At 39.4% G+C, this 22234-nt stretch overlaps 1 protein-coding gene across 5 annotated transcripts in view; it reads left to right on the plus strand.

The window, feature by feature from the left end:
• The window catches only part of CFAP20DC (CFAP20 domain containing), a 242894-nt gene that overhangs the window by 213331 nt on the left and 7329 nt on the right, over positions 1 to 22234 (plus strand). For all 5 annotated transcript variants that reach the window (XM_037137429.2, XM_037137431.2, XM_037137430.2 and 2 more), the window contains one exon: positions 17150 to 17244. In XM_037137429.2, coding sequence (XP_036993324.2) covers positions 17150 to 17244 — 95 coding nt within the window. The remainder of the gene's footprint in view (positions 1 to 17149; positions 17245 to 22234) is intronic.

A 22234-nucleotide genomic window follows, 5' to 3' on the forward strand; every position in this document is an offset into this window, starting at 1 on the left:
AGCTTTTAGGCTTTATTTCCTGGCACTGGTCTGTCTCACTGCCCATTTTTGCCTGGTTTATCTGCGCACAAGTGTATGACCACGATCGGCCAACCAACTTGTGCCCACTCTGCTCATTTCCTCCCCACATCCAGGTTCTGCTAGCCCCACGCCACCTGCACTCCCAGGTCTGGCAGCCACCACCTTTTCTTGCTGTGATCCCTCTTTTCCTGCTGTGATCCACAGGTGGCCGACTCTGCCCCTCTTACAATTCTGGTTGAATGGTTGTCAGACTTCTGTACAGTTCAATTTTCTGCTTGTTCTGGTTGTGTTTTTGTTTCTGAATCTTTATTGTCCTTAATTTTGGTTGTACACTGTTTCCACCTATGCCTCCATCTTGGCCAGAAGTCCTATTTTGTACCCTAGTATTTTGATCCACTCATTTACTGATAGGCTTAGGTTGCTTTCAGCACTTGGCTACTGTAAATCATGCTGTATGTGGTTTTATAAATTAACTGAAAGCAAATTGACAGGAGAAAAGTTTTATTGCAGTGCATGTGGAAGCATCTGTAAGGAGTGGCCCTCTGAACAGCCAAGGGTAAGGGTTTATACATCAGCTTAATAAATGGGGTGGAAGAGTAGAGCTTCAGTGGAAAGGATGGAAGGTTCTTATAAGGCTTGTTTACAACTTCTTGAAATGTTCAGTTGCTAAGGTCAGTTGTGGGGACTTTTCCAGAGTGAGGTTTTATAGGAGCTGATTTTTGAAAAGCTCTGCTGTAGTCAGATATGGGAATTTCAGATGATTTTTTTCCTGCATCTGGTACTTACCTAAATGTTTTCAGTTAAAAGTGATCTTTGCACCATTCTGGTTGTTTGTTGGTCCCTTCATATTCAGTTTTAAATACTGAACCAGTGAGATACTTTACTTTTTATATGAAGTCCTTAGAATCCAGTGTGTGTGTTATATTCATAGCTCAACTCAGACCAGCTGCATTTCAAGTGCTCAGAAGCTGTGTGCGGCTGGTGCCTGCCCAGGTGAACAATCCAGTTCTAGAAGGAACTTCAAAGAATAGCTTTATGGCCTTGAGGTGGGAAAAGGTTTCCTAGGCAAGTCTCTAATTTCATAAAGGAAAATATTGATTAATTGGACTATATTAAAATTAAGAATTTATTAAAAGACACTGCTTAAGAAGATAAAAAGGCATGCCACAGAGTGGAAGAAGAAATATACTACGGTTGCATTATACCCCATTACATGGCTGATATATAAAATATCAGTAAGTTTGTCAAGGATATGGAAGGAGTAGAGCCCTCAAACACTGCTGGTGGGAGTAGAAATCAACACAATACTTTGGAAAACTGTTTTGGTAGCATCTACATAAGCTGAACATAATGTACCCTTTGACCCAACAGTTACCCTCCTAGATACATGACCAGTAGAATGCATACATATGTGTACCCCAAACATATAAATTGTGGGGACTCACTCAGACCCCCAGAGTTGATATAAAGATGATTTTACAGTGAAAAGATCTGAGCTACAAAAGATGCAGAGAGCTTATCTGAACTTCCCTTATCTGACTAAAGCAGGGCCTCCCAAAAATGCAGACTGCCCGTTCCCATTAGCATCAAAAAAATCAATAGAACCATCCATACCTTCCCTCCGAAAACCTAAACATACCAGCTTTGTGAAGTTCGTATATAAACTTCTAGCTCCTCCGTGAGTTACTTATTCCTGAGCAACTCCCAGGTGCACTCCCAGTGTGAATAAACTGTCTTTTCGCCTCGTAATCTGCCTGTCATCAGTTAATTTACAGGCCCCCAACCACTGCACTCAAGCAGAAAAGAAAAAGTTCTTCCTCCCCATATAAACACATCCATGACAGCTCCAAATGAGAAACAGCCCAGTCCCCTCCAGTCATAGAGGGCATAGTAAATTGCCAAATATTCACACAGTGGAATGCTATTTACTTTCAAAAACATGGATGAATTTTACAAACATAATGTTCAGGGAAAGAAGGCAGACAGCTGAGGGATCCATACTGTATCCTTCCGCTCACACAAAGTTCAGAAGCAGGCTGACTAATTGGGAATGTTAGAAGTCGCCATCCACAGCTGTACACCTGAAACTTATGTAATGTTATTAACTAATGTTTCCCTAATAAATTTAATTTTTAAAAAATGTCTCTATCTGAGCTGCTTTGGGGGAGCAGAGAGTGTAGTATCAGGAGGAGGAGTAAGCAAAGGTTCTATTCTCGGCTCAGGTGATGGCTATGATCACTTTGAAATCATTGATTGAGCTATAGATTCATTATTTGTGCACTTTTCTACATGAATGTCACACTTTAATAAAAGAATTTATCAATAATGTAATTCTTAGTCTAATATAGTCACTCTGCTCTTTCTTGTATTTTAACATTTCTGTGTCTTTCTGCCTTGTTTATAATTTAGCATGTCAGCTTTCTACAGAATAAACACCATATTTAGGTTGAATAGCAGCTGCAGTAACACCATGAATAATTATGATGATGGTGGTGGTTTGGTGATGTGAGGGAATTATTGCCCTCCTTGGCAGCCCAATTTACTCACTGGAGAATGGTCCCTGCAACAAAAGAATTCTGATTATTTCCTCCCAATGTTTTAAAAATAGTATTTTACCATCATATTTATTCAAAAGTCCGTTTATCACACACATTAGCGTTCTAACACATATTTTTCATTAACTGCAGTGCTACAATTAACACACCATGAGACAGCTAGGAAATAAATCTAGTCAGCTAAAGACCCTGTCAACTTTCTCCAGTTCTTTATTTTCTGTGGAACCAGCTAACACTGGGGAAAAATTAAACTGCCATGCACCTCACAGAGCCTTCTTTTTAGCATATTATTGTTTTATTTGACTACTGAACATAAAGGAATAACCAAACTTTGAAAAGAAAATGGTAATCAGTACATAAATATGGAATCTGGTCACCTGACACTCTTAATGATGAAAATGATATTCTGTAGTTATTCTTTACAAAAGCCCAGAGAGCTGAATTAGAATATTAAGTTAAACCCACCCACTCTTTCTGCACTATTAAGTCCCATCATTCTGCAGAAAGGTTAAGGTGGTTTCACTTTGCATTCTAATTTTAAAGCAATTATTCTCTAGTTAAAGTTAGAAAAGGCTACAAAGTTTTCTGCTCTTGATTTGCTAATGACTTAGTTACCAAGCACTTAACACATAGCTGTCTTATAACTGTAAAAGATGTTATAAAAAGTTCCTTAAAGTCGAATCTTTTTCTGCAACTTCAAACAATAACTACTAACATTATTGCTATTATGTCTATCTCTTATTGACTCCATCTCTGCAGCAAGTACTCAGGGGTGATGGTTTTCACATGCTGTATTACTTTATGTAATCCCTGCCACAACCCACAGGGATGAATTCTGTGATTTTCATATTCCAGGTGAAGAAATAGAGGCACAGAGTTTAACCTAAAGATTGCAAGGCTAAAGGAAAGTTAAGCTCAAATCAAAAACTGCGGAGCTTGAATGATATGCCGTGTTCTTACCCCAGATATATGTCTAATGCCCAGCTCCACCTTGGACTATCAGTGTATTCTCTATTGTGGTGGTCACTGTCGTTGCTGTTGCTACAGTCCCACCCGAGCCCCCTGCCCATCCAGATATGCAGCACAGCATTGTTAGTGTTCCGTTTGTGACCAACCAGACCTTGCTGGCATTTATGAAAGTAATCCTAGAAGCTAAGGTGGTCAGTCTAAAGTCACAGAATTGTTGTCTTTGATTCCCCACCACCTTCCCATTGTTCATGTATAGTGCTCTGCACATCTGGGAGCCCACGAATGTCTGTGGACTCCCAGCAATTGGATATCCTCAGGAAGCGTGGTTTAAATGTGAATGTTATTTGTTCATCTGAGAGGCCCCCATTATGTTAGAAACATCTGTCTCTGAGAGAGGGCCCCAAATCAGCCACTCTGTGCTTCCAGTCTGCCTGTGCATTTAGAATCAGTCTGTATGCAATAGGTTGGAGTTTTTAAGAGAACCTATCACCTTTACTCTGAGCTAGAACTGTTCTTTATGAAATACTCATTAAATCTTATTTTTAAATTTTGTAGGCTATGTGAAATAATATTCCTTCTGTAGGGGACAGGAAAAACGTTTTCCCTCTACTCTCCTAGGTTCTCCTGCAAATTATATGAACAAAAGAAAAATTAACACGAGGAAAACAGACATAGCTGAGTAATAATACCTCAGTCCTGCAATGCGCATGCACAGGTGCTCAGTGGTGAGTGCCTCGGAAGAATGGTTAGAACCTGGGCTTACACAGCATCTTAACAAAAGAACAGTAAATTTTGTAGAAAGGTGACAGACAAAGGAAAGGGACTCTGAGCTTCTAGAGGTGGCCAACTGTGGGAGGATAAATATAAGGAGGAAACTAATGGAACAGAAGGGCTAGGTAGTTAAATCTGTGATGTTAATTCCTCTGGCGTCATCTCTGATAAGAGTCTAGAGTTGCCTCCAATGCCTGAGAATCATCCTACCCTGCCTGGTAGACATGGGGAGGGCTGGAAGTTCTTCTTGTGTCTACTTTTCTCATAGCCTTTAGCTCAAAATAATCCTTATGTTAATGTGTCATATTTTGGGGTGGCATATTCAGAACCCCTTCATTTCTTTTCTTATTCATTTATTGTGTGTCCCCAGGAACTGTGACTTGGTTATCACTCTGTTGTCAATACCAAGATCAAAAATACAAAGTGGCTTAGAGCAGGCATCCAGATATTTTTTTAATGTTCCTCAAAGACATGAAGACAAAACCCATTACTTAGCAGAACAGTTGTTGCCCCTGCGTCTTCAGTAATGGTGCGTTTATTCGGAATGTAAGATGTCATTCTGTGTGAACCTTCCACTGGATAAAACAGTGTTTGTCTCCCATAAAAAAGTAGAGGGTCTAAAGGACCTTTTGGGAAAATATCACAGCTTCCATACAGTTTTTCTCAGCCCTTCTTGTTTCTGTTGGGAAAATATTCTCAACAGACATCATTTACATGTGCATACTTTGGTGGACGTGTGTCAGGACCTGGCTTAGATGCCCAGCAAAAGTTCAAGAACGGACTCAGGCCCCTCTTGGGTCTGGTTCCTGCCCCCATATTGGGAGTGAAGGAAGGCTTAGCACCCAAAACCATGTGATGTGGGTTATTCATAGGAAAGAAGAGCTAGTTTCTCAGAAGAGGGAAAGGAAGTGACTACCACAATGTATTACGAGTGGGTAGGATTTACCTCTTCAGTGGTTCACTTTGTATTTATTAGATAACTACTATATCCCATGTATACTCTTTCCCCCTCATTTCAAGAAAACATAGTGGATGCAAATGATATTAAGATTACCTTGAATACTATTCAGTTCATTTTCTAGGCAAATTACTTACATATTTCCACATTGCAACTATTTTGGTAACATTACATGTAACAAATATAATATCTAATTACAACACACCGGTTAGCACGTATTTATTCTTGCTCTTTCTAAATTCCAAACAGGAAAAGGGGATTTTTACTCTCAGATGATTGAGAATTGATACTTTAACAGATAAAACTCCAGATTGTGCTGCAAAGATCAACTACACAAAATTAATTATAGTTATAACTACTTTTTAAGAGCAAGAAACAAACTGTTAATAAACCAATATTGCATTAGACATCTTGACATTTAAATTGACTTTGTGCAAATCAAATAAGCAAAAGTGAATTTCATTATTTACTCATCAGACACTAAACAGGCTCATTTCACATGCACATCTTTAAAACGCAATAAGAAAAATTCCATCCTTTATGTCTGGCATGTCTGTTCCTGATGAATTCTGTAACCAGCATGGGTAACACTACGGTGAGAGAAATCTCACATCACTTTTTGGTCTTCATTGAAGCATTCTGAAGTTGCTACTTAGATGAAATTTATTCATCTGGCACGAAATATCGAGGGGAACAAATGGAGTGTTCCTGCCCATAGTCTTCATCATCAGAGAGTTTTCACTTTATCCTGACCCGACTTTGAATATTTAGGGAAAGTGTTCAATTTGTAGCTTTAGCTAATGGCAGTACAATGTCAAACTTCTCTGTTTAACATTCAGTTTTGTTAATCAAGAAAACCAGATTGGCTCTCTGCATGTTGATTAAATTGATTACAGCTGGAGGGCCTTGATAGCTTTTCTCAAGTGTCTCTAATTAATCAGACAATGCTTGATTAGTTTTTTTCTGTTCTGAGGAGATAAACTGACTTCCTTGAGAATTTTCACCCCAAAATAATTCCCCTCCAGTGAAAGGTAAAGGATAAGTGAGTCACTGCTAAGTTTTCCATGACGCTGAGACCTTTTATCTTCCAGCAACCAAAAACAGAAAAAATCCTTTGAAAAGCAGATTAAAACATAATATTAAACTGCTTTTCACATACTCTTATGAATACATCTCCTAGAATTCCTAGAATGAAAAAAGTCTTTACGTTGGCTCCCTCTGGATTCGTGCCTAGCCTCCCTCTGTTGTAGAGCATCTTCCAGCTTTCCCATCATAATCATTTTCGTCAGGTTATCTCCTTCGATTGCAGACCTGACATTGCAGACTTCAGCTCAGGAGCTATTTCCCTTTAATAATCAGGCTCATAATGGATCTGTTACCAGCAAATAGTAAGCCACCATCTATTTTTAAGTCATATCTATAGCATTAGATAAAGCAGCTGTTGTTTATGCAAATTGATGTGACAATTTCCAGGAACATTACCAAAATGTATTTATAAAGACCCAAACGTCCCGCTTTTATCACTGAAGTTGGTATTTCCAATGGGGAAGGCTGCTGGGATCAGCTCAGACGGTGCTCGCTGGCATGAGGAAGGCGCCCTTTTCCTCTCTCCTCCATCGGCACTGCTGTTGGCAGTAAGCGCTGCCGCCCAAAGTGCTTTTTAAAAGGTATCTCGAAGCTGTGTTTCAGAGGAGTTTACTTATAGATCCCATCAAATTGAAAGCTACTGAAGAGAGAGAATCTGCCTTTAAAGAAGAGAGCAGAAAAAAATAATAAATTCCACTAGAGTAGAAAAATAAGTCTTACCCCTCCCACCCCATACTCCACATTTCTTCTCACTTATGATTATGGTTAACAGTTTCTTGGGCACCCTTCAGAAACTTCCTGTGCATATACAGGAAAATATGTTTTATTTATTTATTTTTCAACATAAATGGGATGAATCTCTCTATATCATTCTATAACTTTTTAGATTTTTACAGAATAAATTTTGGACATCTTTCTGAATGTGACCATATAAATAAACATTCTTCATTAATTGCTGGATATTATTTTGTTATTCAGATGCACTATAACTTATTTGGCCAGTCATCTGCTGATGTACATTTAGGTGGTTTCCACCTTTTCACTACTATAAACACTGCTGTGGCAAACAGCCTCACATATTGTGACCTTGGGCAAGTATGTGTTTATAATAAATTCCTAGAAGTGAAATTACTTGGTGAATTTAATAGATACTGCCAAATTGTTTACCAACTTACATTCCCACTAGCTCACACTGAGTATCGTGAAACCTGTAATTTTCACCAAGCTCTGTGTGTCAGTAGTAGCTTATTGTTTTAATTTGCATTTCTATAGTTATATACATGGCCAAACATCTTTCCATAGTCAGGGTGAGGAGGCATTAACATGTGTTTTCTCCCAACCTGCCTGTTCATATCTTTGCCTACTTTTCTGGGACTTGTATTTATTCGGTATCCTTATATATCACAAGTACACAAGGTTAGGTACTTAAACCCTCAATAACTATTTGAATTTGACCTAGTATATGGGATGCACAGAAAACAATCTAAATCAGTCCTTATTAGAAAGGGTGTGGTCCTTGAGACAAATTGCCATGTCTGAAGACCTTCGCTCTCACAGGATGATAAAAACAATGGGAAATGAATTTTGTCAATGGGAAAGTTCTTTGTTCCTCATATGTATTTTCATACATATAGGTACTAAATTTCCAAAATAACACATTATTCCTTGCCTAGATTATACAGCAAACTCCTAACTGATCTTTTTAGCCCTTCTCTTTTCCCACCAATCCATTCTCTGCACCGCTGCCACTGTGATCTTTCTAAAATGCAAATCAAAAATTCTTCCAGCTAAATTGCCTGAATAGATCCCCAGGACCTTCAGAATGAAGTAAGAACTCCTTTGTTTGCACCTAAGACCTATGACTTCTTCAGCATTCAACCACGGTTGTATCATCCAACACATACATATTTGTGCACCCAGTGCCCATCATTTCACAGTGGAAACCACCAGGCCCTCCACCTCTTTCTGCTGTAGTGCACACCGTTCCTTCTAGAACATTCTCCCATCATTTCCCTACTTTGCAGCCTCATCCTCATTCTTCAGGAACAACCCTTGCTAGAAAGCCTTATCTGAACCCTTCTCCTTACTGTAAGCATTCTTTGGGTTTCCCCCTATGAAACAACACTTTCTTCACTTCCTATAAGTGTTGATCTTACAACCAGTCTCTGGGAGACTGAATTCTTCAGGGGCAGAATCACTTTTTACTCCTTAGTATGCAGCATAAAGCCTGTGATGCTGCACGGGCTCAAGAAATATCTATTCACCCTAAAATTATAAAGCAGCAATGCTGACAACACTATTGAGAAGGCACAGAAGGGATTGTCCTTTTTCCATATTGTCTCTAGTAAGTGGGTTATTACTGTTCACATGTTGTAGCTTAATTTGATGGCTGATGCCTGGATTTCTGCCCCCAGAGTTGAATTATCTACCGTATCTAATGAGTTAGTATCTGTAAAATGGTCCCAAGATGCTACACCATTAGTATTCTCTTAACCTGAGGGAAATACTGCCAAACAGGAAAGATATGCTCAGTTCTGCAGAGAACATATAAAATATATTTAATAGAGTAAAAGAAGTTAATCGTTTTTGTGATTTCTTGGTGCAACTTGAAAGGAGCTGAGTCCTCTCTATTACGGGTTTTTCTGACAAAGACATGGGCAGAAGAGGTGACTTTGTAGAGGCCATAAGAAGAAAGAATGTGGTTTTCCTTTTGTATGAGTGTTTGTTGCGTGTCTTCAAATACATGTGGGTTGATGTGAGGTGAAAATGCAGTACTTGCTTATGCAATATGTTTCCCACCTTCTGCTGTGGAAGTGATGTGCTTCTATTCTAGGTGTCGCCATAATGCAAACATCCTCCAGGACCCTTTTGAGGAAGGGAGAAGTGTCTGGAAAGATAATTCTCATATTGCTCTCAACTAGCTGCCTTTTCTGGCTCCTGCTCTTCCTCCCACTGCTCTCGAAGTGTGTTCTCCTTCCCTCCTGTCTACCAGATCTTTCTCAGAGAACTCATTCATTTCCCAATCTTTTCACTCTTACCTCTGGGTCCTTCTTTATAGTCATGACCTTCACACAGGAATTCATTCATTCGTTCAACAAATGTTTATTGAGTATCAACATTTATTGAGTTCCGACCCCAAGGTGAAGAAGACAGACATGATTTTCTGCTTTGTGGAGCTTAGACTCTGATCACAGGTCCTCTTCCTTGTTCATAGACAGCTGTTTTCTCACTGTAAGCTCACAGGGAAGAAAAGGCAAGGGAGCCATTTAGGGTCTGTTTTATAAGGGAACAATCCCATATATGAGGCCTCCCCCCTCATGACCTTAGCACCTTCCAAAGGCCCCAACTCCAAACACCATCACATGGGGATAAGGTTCCAAGATAGGGATTTCAGGGAGATACTAACATTTTACTCAGTCTACAGCACTCAGCCATAATGAGAAAAGGGACTAAGTTTCCTTCTTAGCTCAGCTGGTACAGCAGAGGACGTGTAGTATTGCATGGAAACTGTAATTAAAAAACAAATTTTAAAAAATAAAAAGAAGGAAAAATTTATTAAAAAATAGCATCAAGAAAAAAATCTGGAGCAAAATGCTAACATTATTAAACCTGAGCAGTGTAGAGTCTGACATATGTTTGAAATTTTTCATAATTAAACAATTAAAATGTTTTTACTCATGTATGTACATGTCTTTAAATCCATTGTGCAATAGTAATAAAGTGCTAACATGGAGATTTAAAATAAGAAAAGAGACTAAGAATGTGGCTATGTCTCTCCCTCTGAAGCTGGGGCTAGTGTGGAGGCAATAGTGAGGGAAAGACACAAAAACATCAGTAAGGACCAGACCATGCAAAGCCTTAAGCCACTGTAGTGATTTTGGATTTTTCCCTAAAACCCGATTTTAAAATCTCACTCTGTATTGGAGTAGAGGGAGTCCATACTGGCTGGGGGATAAATAAGGGAGAGATTCTACGAATACCAGCTGTGATGACAGCGGTGGGTGTGGAGCCCTGTCAGCTTGCTCAAGAACTAAGGCCAGGACCTACTAATAGATCCCTAAATGGTTCCAGCATAACTTGGGGAGACCATGTGAAATTATTACTGCCAGGACCTCATATTCCTTATGTGCTAAACCAAACTCCTGTATCTGAACTGGTTTCCTGTATCCCAATTCATTCATTAGTACCTACATCGTTTCATTCCCAGAATCTAGACTTTAAGCTTCTCATTCTCTCTTCAGACTAGTTTCTTCAGTGTGACAGGAAATATGGTAATCAGTGGCATATCTGAGTTTCACTTATTTTGGCCTCCATCTTCATTAGGGACTGTCCCTTATTTTTAGATCCAGTTTCAGAAGTTCTGGAGAAGCACAGTGATTGGCCCAGATTAGGTCAGGTGTCCACATCTGAACAAATCAACTGAGGCTGTGGACTCATGAGGGTGTGGTTGGGAAAACACATAGAGATTATGTATGCAAAGCCTCAAAGGCCAGGGTGAAGGTTCAGGTCTTTTTCCCAAGTACAATAACTTCACAATAACATTGAAAGATTTTAAACAAAAGATTGATATAATCAGATTAGAATTTTGGCTACAATGTGGAGAACAGAGAAGTAAAGCCAGAATGACTGACCATGAGGGGATCAATTATGAGCTTTGGCTACAGAAAAGGTGAGAAAGAGAATTGCTTGGATTTGGTAGTGGAAGTAAAGATAGTGAGAAAGGTGGATTCAGAAGGCACTTAAGAGGAACATTGACAGGAAGTTTTATAAGAGCCTCGAGAATGTTCTACACACTTCAGTTCCTTCCTTTAAGACAGAGGTCATTCAGCAGCAGCCTCTGGACCAAATCCCATTGCAGGATATGTTTTGTAAGAAATATTTTATTGAAACACAGCCATGCCTGTTTACTTACTTATTTATGTCTGTTTTCATACTACAACAGCAGAGTTGAATGGTTGCAATAAAGACCTTATTGCTTAGAAAGCCTAACATGTGTATTTACTGTTCGGCCCTTCATAGAAATAGGTTGCCAACCATGGATTTTACGCCACTAGACCCATTGCCTCCATGCTGTTCCAGGGTACACAAGTTCTTAATTGGGTGTCCAGAAGTCTACGAATGGGCTTCAAATGATCTCTGACCTCCTGAATTCGGAAGAAAAACTTGGTATTTATGTACAGTTTTCTGGAAAAGGTTTTCACCATCTTTTAAAAAGTATCTGTGCATTTTCCCCAGTCTGTTTCCTAACCATAGATGTTTAACACCCAGACTTCTTTCAGTGAATAAGAAATGTGCACTGATACCAAATGATAAATAAATATCATTAAGTCTTGGCTAGAAATTGCTAAGTGCTCCTGTGTATTTTGCTGGGCTGGCTCCTTGGACCCCAACCTTTATAATAGCAGGTTGTAATGAGCTACATAATAATTATTGTCATGTTTTAAATTTCTCAAAGAATTACTGCCCCAAATAAATACTTTAATGTATACAAAATTGTATATAGTTTTATAATGGGAATTCCTTCAAGGGAACAAACAGATGGTCTGATCAGCCCACACCAGCCTTTGTGCATAGCCATATTCTAGCGTCATTTTCTCCTAGTGAGAATGCCTTTTCCATCTGACTCAGAGCTCTTTGAACCCCAGGGCCTGGCACACAGGACTTCAGTGAGTAGTCACACACTGTATATGTAGAGAGATGATTGAGCTTTAGGCCTCATATCATGTTTTTGCATGTGTGTGTATATGTGCATACACGTACATGATGTATTTATAGGAAATATATTAATGAAATAATTAGTAAAATTATCTTGCAAACAAAATCTTGTTTTGAAACGAAGGAACCGAAACTATAGTTCATCTCAGCCAGAGATGTCATCCCAGCTCTGAAAATATGTGGCTCAACACTGACTCAGTGAATGCCCGCTGTGGGATGTAAACAGTGTGCCATTCTTTTTCAGCCGAGGCTTTAACATTAGGTAAATCTGGCCATTGTGAAAGTTCACCAGATGGTGTTTATTCTTCATCTGCATGACATTTTTATATGTGGTACTTAATTTAAATCCATCGTGTTGACTCTTGAGTAAAAGATCTTCCTGTGACAGTAAAAGAGGAAGTGTTACTGCTTTACTTTTTTACTTCCTGTGACAGGCATGCCTATACACGTCAGCACGTGTAGGTGTGCCTCTCTGCCCTTTCTCTTCAGTTTTGAGAGGAGGGGGAGAGATGGGAGGGCTGCCTGACTCCATGAGAGGAAGGAGGAAGGCCGGGGAGGGAGCATGTTTGACTGAGAAGGATACTTACCCACTAAGGAGCCAGAGTTTTTCCTAACAGGTAGGTGAAGTCCATCCTCAGGAGAAAAGATTATAGTCAGAGTTGAGGAAAGCAATCAAAATATATCAAGTACAAAGACAAGGCAACTATGGAAATGGTGGAGCAAAGAGCAAGAACAGATAGTGGAGCAAGGTAGTCAGGGTTAAAAAAAAAAAAAAAAGCCAAGGAAACAGGTTAGAACTAAAGATAGAACTGGCATGCCGTGAGTGAGCCTGAGCTGGAAGTCCCACACACTGGATGTTGGCTCCTAACTGTTGGGAAGGCGTGGAGATTCAAAGGAGTTGATCGAGAGGCAAGGCAGTGGAGTTGCATTACATATCACATATAAAAACATAAACATGGAAGAGGAAGGTACTAGACTATACCTTTCTGCTCCTTAGTAAGTCACCAAAAAACAATGTGTTTGGAAAAATAAAGTTATTAAATATACATAAAGTAAAATAACAACAAACAAAAAAAACCAGTGTCACCAGGACAGAAAAATGGTGTAACCTGAAGCAGCATCTCTCAAGGTGTGGTCTGTGGACTCGCAATACCAAGAGATGTAGCAGTTCCAGATGCACACGCCTGGGCGGCGCTGCACACTCTGTCCTCCTCTCAGGAGAGCCAGTGGCTTTAAGGCTCTCAAAAGTCCTGCAAGAAAAAGTCCTGGGTGGCTTTGTTTAGCCTAATATTTTATATTTGACATGAAAACCTTGTTTTTCAAAATATACTTTGTAAATGCTTACTTAATGAAAAAGCCAAACAAATGAGTTGGTTTGATGATATAAAATTGTCTAAATCTTAAATTAAAATATCACTTGTCAAGAGTATTCTGCAGTCATTTCTAAGAGATAAAATCAAATGCACCTTATACCAGCCTAAACTCACACCATATAGTATGACTCAAAATACAGAAGCAATAAAAGACCGATACATCTGACTACAGAAAGAAAAATGTTTTTAAACTTTTACATGTCAGAAACAAAGTAAACAAACACAAATGACAAGATAAGGGAAAGAGACCAAAAAAAGCCTGATAAAAGAATGGGCAAAATATATGAAGAGACAAAATATTTCTATAGGTACAGATATAAAATACCCACATGCATATTCTTAAATGTTGCATAAATGCCCTATGCATCTGAAAAGACAGTCAACCCCACTCATAATGAAAACAAGTGCATATTAAACCTACTTTAAGATACCAGTTCTTATCTCTCATATTAAAAAGCATTAAAAACTCGATAACATATTCTTGTGACATGGCTGTAAAGAAACCAGCATTTTCATACATAGTTGGTGAGAATGCAGATGTGAACTACCCTGGTGGAGTTACTCTGTCAATATCTAACAAAACCAAGTATGGATTGACCTTTCATTCCAGGAATCCCATGTCTAGCAATCTACTTTGAAAATATACCTCCAGATATACAAAAATAGATATGCCCATGGTTATTCATTGCAGCATTAATTGCAATGATCTTGCAATTAATTTGCAATAATGCAAAATACTGGAAACACAGGAGAGTGGTGAAAGAAATGGTAGTACATCCATGCAGTGGAGCACTGTGCAGCTGTAAGAATGAGGAAGCTATGAACTAGTAGAATTGATTTACAAGATATATTTTTAAATTGGAAAATGAAAATGCAAAAAATTGATTATGGTATGCTTCTGTTTGCATAAGAAAGAAGAGGAATAAAAATAGGCATGTACCTGGTCTGGTTTGGTTTTATTTTGTTTTGCAAAAAGAAACATAGAAAGGAGATACCAGAACTCATGAAGTTGATTCCCTACAGAGCAGTGCACGTGGAGGGCATGGAAGTGATGAGAGGTGGGAACAGATGGGAAGGGGTGGAGGAGACGTAAGTCTTACCTGACGTGCCTCTCTGTGTACTTTTGACTTTTGAACTCTTAATGATTAACTTATTCAACAATAACACAGGTAAGAAAAATCAATAAGGATGGAGAGAAAAACCTAAAATGTAATACAGAAAGAAGCTGGTAACTCTGTATTTCAAATGAATAATGCAGAAGCTCCTTGACTTACTTTGGGGTTACATCCCAATAAACCCATCCTACGTCAAAAATGCATTTAACACACCTAACCTGCCAAACATCATAGCCTAGCCCAGCCTACCTTAAGCATGCTCAGAATACTTACATTAGCCTACAGTTCAGCAAAATCAACTAACACAGTGAACACACTGTGAAGTATGAGTAGTGATCGCATGGTGGACTGGGAGCTGAGGCTGCCAGCATCACAAGACAAAATGGTACCACATAACACTCACCCAGGAAAAAATCAAAATTCAGGAGTGCAGTTTCTCCTGAATGCATATTGCTTTCACACACTGGAGTGTGAAAATGCTTCCCCCATTTATTTCCTATGTCCAGGGACCACAAGTAGGTGCTTCTACTGCCATTGTGTAGAGTTTCTAACTTGTCTCTGGGGGTGTCATCATAAGATGATATTATTTCTCTCTGTTCATCCTTGCTCTCCATCACTCTTACTGAGTAATGAGGTCACTGAGCAGGTAATTTGTGTGTGACCTTGTAATTTTCTATAATGTAGGAATTTTTGGTCTATTATCATTAAATGGACTAAATAAAAGGTGCTTATCAAAATGTTCCATTAGCTTGGAAGTCTGTGACAAAGCCTTTTTGTTGTCCTTAATGTGTTGTTATGAAATTCAATTATACAACATGCTCACCTTGCTTATTTCACTGGCCATAATCTAGTGATAGCTGAACTGAGCAGTTACTGAAAGTATCTTAAAATATTACAAATAGAAAATAGGTAATTTTTTACATTGTTACTTTTTATACAAAAAGAAAGTGAATGGCTTGCAAGGAAAACCTCTACTGTACAGATTTGTAATCATACTATCACCCTTTATAATTTCAACAGAATCCAGTTCTTACCTTGGTTTACCATTGCAGGTAAAGTCACACTATGATCCTCATTGGTAATGAAGATGATACTGGTCATAGCTGAAACTTATTGAGTGCAACTCTGCACCCAGATCCATTCCAAATGTTTTCCATCCTTTTTAAAAATTTAATCCTAACAACAAAACTCTGAGGTACTATTATCTCCTTTTTATAGATCTGAGGTTTACAATGTTAAGTGACTTCACCAAGTTCTTATGTTAGGAAATGTGAAGCCAGGATTGGCCTGAAGAGCCAGTGCTCATAGTCACTGGTTGGGGCTATCTTCCATTATAGATAAAGACAGTAGGAAGTACAGAAATTTAGAAAGAAATTGTTTAGTCATGAGGACATGGCTCCTGCTGAGAAGAATAAGGTAAACTACAGGGTACTATATCAATGCAAGAAACAGAACTCATGTTGGAAAATCCTGCACACTCCTCTACTTGCTCTCCTCTCCTGAAGAGGCACAGGATCAAGTTTAGATCTGAGAAGGGCTTGAAGTATTGAAGTAAGATGAACAGTGACTTGTCTTCTGGATGTCACCCACTTCCATCACACCCACCCAGGTATCTATGAGAGGGAACAAGAGACTAGAGAAGAATGGATGAGGAAGGAAAGTCAAGAGATTAGGAGATGAGGTTGGAAGTTCGAGGGAGAGGGACAGAATGTAGAGGGTACTCTGGAGTGGTTTTGTCCCCATTCATAATGGGAGAACTAAAGTAGTGAGTCGCTCAAGGACCCAGCTCCCCTCACTCTTCCTTCTTTCAGCCTCTGCTGCTATACAGCCTCGAATTAATGCAGACCAGCTCCCACCATTGCGGCTGCTCCATGATCGCTCCAAGACTACCCTCTGCTTTGAATCACTATGTGGAATGTTGTCATTCGTGACATGTGACATGTGACTTTGCCAGGCTTTCTTACCCAGAGGTTCTAAGGAGATTTGTCTCTGATGCATTTCTTCTGAGTTACTGAAATAATTTTCTTATGCTACAGTTTAATAACAATAATAAACTCTTGAGAAGGATGTTATCTTTATTTAGTTGAGTGTTTATTGAACAACTAAGACAATTCCCAATTTACGATGGTTTGACTTAATGACTTTTCAACTTTACAATGAAACAAAAGCAGTATACATAATAAATTACATGAGATATTCAACACTTTACTATAGGCTTTGTGTTAGATGAGTTTTCCCAACTGTAGGCTAACGTAAGTATTCTGAGCACATTTAAGGTAGGCTAGGCTAGACTATGATGTTCAGTAGGTTAGTTGTATCAAATGCATTTCCAATTCACGGTATTTTTACCTTATGATGGATTTATCAGGACATAACCCCATGGTAAGCCAAGGAGCTCTGTAGTTAGTTAAGTGACTGACCCTATATTAACCGATTTGTGAAACTGGACACTAATTTTTGAGCAACTTATCTTCCTGAAATATGAAGGAGGGAAAATGTTTCTTTGTGGAAGCCCCAGGGAATCACAAATCCCCTGGGTAAAATCTGCACATGGAGTCACAGATGTGTGTATTCATTTCTTTTTAGGGACTGGTTAAATATGCTGAGCCCACCCATCATTCCTCCCAGTCAGCAGCCAGCAGAGCAGCATCAAGACTCTTCTGGAAGTCTGAGTGTCCAAGGTGGGAATATGAAAAATGCTGTGCATAAAAAATAGAAATAATTAACTATAAATAGAGACAATCAGTCACTTTGCGATGTCACTGTCTTCATTAAATGTTGATTGTTTAGGCTCACAACATAGGTAACCTGTGCCTCATTTTATACAATGATAGCTTCTTTACAACTAAAAAGAATATAAGAGAAATTGTCCTTGTTCTTCTAAAGGTTAGTCACAGGACAAAACATAGTTTAAGGAGTAAGAAGAGCATGGCTTTAGTGTCAAACTGACCTTCATCTGAATTCTAGCTCTAACAATTTCTTCTGTGTGACCTTTGAGAATTTTAGTTATTGCATCTGTAAAATAAGACTGATAATGCCCACCTAAAGGTTTTTCACAAAGATTCAATGAGGTATATAATATACAAGGCACTTAGAATAGTATCTGCCAAATCCTTGCTGTCAGTATTATTATAAAGCAGACTCAATATTATAATATCACTGAGATACATGTTTTTGTTGTTAATACAGAAATACAGTGGGGACTTGGAGTTATTTTGGGTATGTTTTATTTTTTCAATTTTTAAAAAAATTTTAATTATAGTTGACATAAAGCAAAGGCTGGCACAGAGCTACAATTAGTAGTGTTAACAATGGAATAATTGGAAGGAATCAGGAACGAAAATTTGTCTGAGGTTCCCTGTGTTGGAGAGAGCTGTAAAAATGAACCATTAGTTTCTGGTTATGAACAGGGAATATGATTGGTGGGAGTATAGAGAGAAGGAACAGAAAAGAATCTCTGGTGGAAACAGAGGACGTGAGGTGGGGGGATGGAGATGTAAAGTGTATAATTAGGGTGACAAATAACCTCAGAGTGGGAATCTGAGACAGTTTTCTGAGTTGGATTTTGAAGATGGAAGCTCTATATCTGAGGTTAAAAAAAAAAACTGAAACCATTATAAATTGCTCCAAGAAAGGTGCCAGTTTTGGGGGAGTATTTTTTTTCCTAGTTGCCCCAGGGAGAAAGTGGAACATCCATTTTTCTTCAGGTATGGATAATTCAGAGTGAAAGCTCATACATCTGAATTGTACATTTTGGCCGCCAAGGGTTAGAGATGTCTCTGTGATTTACTATCTGAAACAGATTATGCCCCTCAAATTGGGAATCTTTAGAGGTGTGCATTTATAATTACTTATGACAGAAAAGTAGATTCTGGGCTGTCAGAAGGAGACCTTGCTGTGAGGGAACAAATAATGTGTTATGTTAAGTGTCCTAAATAAGGCACAGGGATGGAGAGCATGGTCCATGAGCAAAGGCACCCAGGATATGCATGAGTGGTACCTGGCTGAAAGGATGTCTTAAAGTCACCGCCATTACAAAGTGATGTTTTGACACCAGGAGCTCAATTATGTTGAAGGCAAACAGAACTTCTGTCAAGGACACATTAACAAATTAAATCGAGAGAACTATAAAAACAAAACATTCTGGCTACAGTTAACAAGATCTGCCACCCCTCTGCGCACCACCCTAGATTTTTATCAGTGGTCCCTTTCCCCTTTGCTCATATGTTTGGGTGGTGTGAGCTAATAAATACCATCAGAAACTAATGTTTCTTATTTGGCTAATCTTTACATGTTATTGGCCTAGTTTTAAACAACATAGCACAGTCCACACTTACCAATATATCAAGATAGTATTTTCTCCTGTTCTTATAAAGCAAGGGTGCTCAACTTTTTGGCATCTCTGGGCCACACTGGAAGGAGAGTTGTCTCAGGCTACATGTTAAATACACGAACACTAATGAAAACTGATGAGCAAAAAAAAAAGGGTCTATGCATAATTTTTGTTGATACCCAACACCACAGAGAAGCAAAAATGTCCTCACAAAATAACCCTAACTATGCAACAGCCCTTCCTATAATCTTTTAAAATTGTTGAGCAGATCCCAAGTTTGTGATCACTAATATAGAAAATGTATGTATCTTAGTAATAAACTAAGTAATAGTTTAAGTAAATTTATGATTTTCTGTTGAGCCACATTCATAGCCATCCCAGGCCGAATGCAACCCTCAGGTCTCAGGTTGGACAGCCCCGTAAAAGTGTTAGTCCAGGAAAAATAGTGGGCCCAGTTTACACCGTCAGAAGGAGAAGGGAGGCTCAGTTGTGGGCAGTCCGGGACTCTTCCTGGGTTTCTCTTGCGTGTCACCATTAACTAAGCACTTACTATATGCCAGACATTGTGCTAAGCTGTTACACTCAGCCCTCACAGCAACACCATGAGGAAGATGCTACTTATGTGTAGTTGTACTTTACAGCTAAGGAAACTGAGGTCACGTGACTAGTCATTTGCAGAGCTGGAATTTGAATTTAAGCAGCCTGACCCCAGAACCCAGCCACTGTTTTTGTACTATTTTGGTTTTGAACCATGTTAATAGATTGTTTACTCAAAATAATCTATTTTCATTATTAAAAATAATACTCAAAATAATATTAAGAATAATATGTATAAAACCAGGAATTGAAAGATTATTCTTCTGTTGAAAATTCCTAATCAACAGGAAAAGCAAATTAAGATATCTCAAGAGCTCAGTAGCTAAATTCTTTAAGGAAAAAAAGTCAGAGCTCTGGTCCCCTGTTTCAGCCCAGGACCTGCCTCCCCCTCCATCTCAGGCTTGTCAGAGATGACAGGTGGCCACACTGCCTCCATGGGAGGGGCTAAGGGCTGCAGTGACTATACTAGCCATTTCCAGGGCAAGGCCAAGGGCATGAGGAAATGGGTTGCAGACCTGGGTGTGTGCTGGTAGCCTATTGTCTAAGAAGGTTGGTCTCTGTCATTTCACTGTGTACATTTTCTTCACAGTCTTCTCACAATTTGTAATTTGTGATTTGTTTACTTGTTTATTATTTATTATGAGAAAGAGAAGGAAAGGGAGAAAATGTTCAACTGGTCATTTCTTATCACAACCTTGAAAAACAAAGTGCTTCATCAAAATCTGACTTTCAGATTTCTAATTTTTATTTTTCAGTATATTAGCTTTATTTCTAAAATTTAACAATGCAAGTATTAAACCATACATTTTAGCAAGCAAAACAGTTGTAGGTCACATTATGCAATGGCTCTTAAACTTTACTTATAAGCACTGAAAACTTTTCTTTCAAATGCAATTTCACATGGGATTCCAACATACAAAAGAGCTAAATGCAGAACTGCTCTGGCTAAAGGGGGAGTCAGGGTCTCAGAAACCTGCCCGGGGCTCTGATGAACCAGTTAAAAACACTAATGTAGTCCCACCCCTTCCGTTTGACCTTGTCCAAGGACACTCATCAGAGCCCAAGCTAGACTCAGGACCCAGGCTACCCCCTAGCAGTGCCTTTCTGCACCACCATTGCACTGGGACATGAGGGCCGTTCTGAAGGCTGGTTCAGGGGAACGAGCTCTCCCACCTTTGGACTTAGGGGATAAAACAGTAATAACTAATGTTTGTTTCACCTGCCTGAGACCCAGGCCTACAGGTGCACTTTCATTCTCTAAATAGCCTGCCAAGTGTAGGTGCTGTTATTACCCCATTTATACACACACACTGGGACTCAAAGCGAGCAAGTCATGTGCTTCACCACCACCCCTGCAGCACGAGACACAACTGCGCTTTAAAGGCAGGCAAGGTTGGCCTCACCTAGACAAAATTCTAGAAAACTTGCCCCGGACCATACAAAAGTGAGTGCATGTGTTACACCTGGCCTTTGAGTCCCTACTTTGTTCAGTACAAGTTTGTCACAGCCACAGTTTTTGCTCAGCCAGAATGTCTCAAGTGTATAAATGCCTCCTTAAAGTGAACGGCCCCAGGAGCCGACCAGCCAGCAGGAAAAGCATTGTGCTCCATGCCATTCACCTGGATGGAGAAATGGACAGCTCTTCACAGTTCCTCCCAGGCCATAATGTACTATGAGTATCAACGACCATGGGCACAGGTGTGCTTAACACTTACTAAAAATGTGTTTTCCTGGAGCTCATGCTAAACGTAAAAATGGGGAGTTAATATTTCAGAACTTACTCAAGAACACTACCAAACTGACCTTTTGAAAGTGAACTGGACTTGGCTTGAAAAATAGTTGTCAATTTGTTTTTTGACACTTGCTCCGTTACAGAGATGACTCTTAAATTATTCATGCTTACCAGCTCCAAAATAGAATAATAATGACCCTGTCTTCAGGCATGCAGTCTCTCTTCCAGTTTACATGGACCTTGACTAAGAAAGCCATTCCCAAGGGCCTTCGGGGTTGCCAGCCTCATTTCGTACCTTTTGTTTGGCAAAGCCACATAGGATACTGCTTTGTGAACACTGACTAATTTCACACAAGACATAAACAGACAATGGATGCTTATCTTATAGATGTAGTATCTAAATTACTAATTAAGAATTTACAGAAATCCTGTGGCTGTTCACAGCCAGCCAGAGCCAGGGGAGCCTGGCTGCCCACCCTGACACCAACAGAGGGATGCTTTCACCGCCCCCAGTCAAACTGCACAGTTTGGGACATTTACCTGAGTCTAAAGCAGTCTTGTAAAATCTGTTTTATCAGTCACTTCACCAGACATTATGTTTCATGGAACAACTCTGGTACCCTCGGGGCACCTAGGACATAGTAAACGCCCGTCACTGTTTGATGAGTAGGGGAATGAAGCTTCTGCCCAGGGAAAACAGGATGATTTGGCCCACTCTTTGGATTTTCCATTTCTTGAAGATTTATTCAAGATACAAAAGAGGCCTTCCCCCCACAAAAAAATATTGGTGATCAAAAGTAGCAATAAAAGTCAGCATTAATAAAGCGCCCACCGTGTGCCTAGCAGTAGGTCGAGTTTTTCTGTGCATTGCCTCACAATGACTAGTCCCAGCACTCCCAGGCATGGGGCTGTGTTGTGTCCCCACCTTACAGCTGAGGTTAAGGTCACGGCCTGGGTCGCAGACCCACTGAATGTGGAACAGGATGCAGATCCAGGCCAGCTTCCACCT

Source organism: Artibeus jamaicensis, unplaced genomic scaffold (assembly GCF_021234435.1).
Source record: "Artibeus jamaicensis isolate MK-2021 breed Jamaican fruit bat unplaced genomic scaffold, CSHL_Jam_final contig_519, whole genome shotgun sequence".
Taxonomy (NCBI): domain Eukaryota; kingdom Metazoa; phylum Chordata; class Mammalia; order Chiroptera; family Phyllostomidae; genus Artibeus; species Artibeus jamaicensis.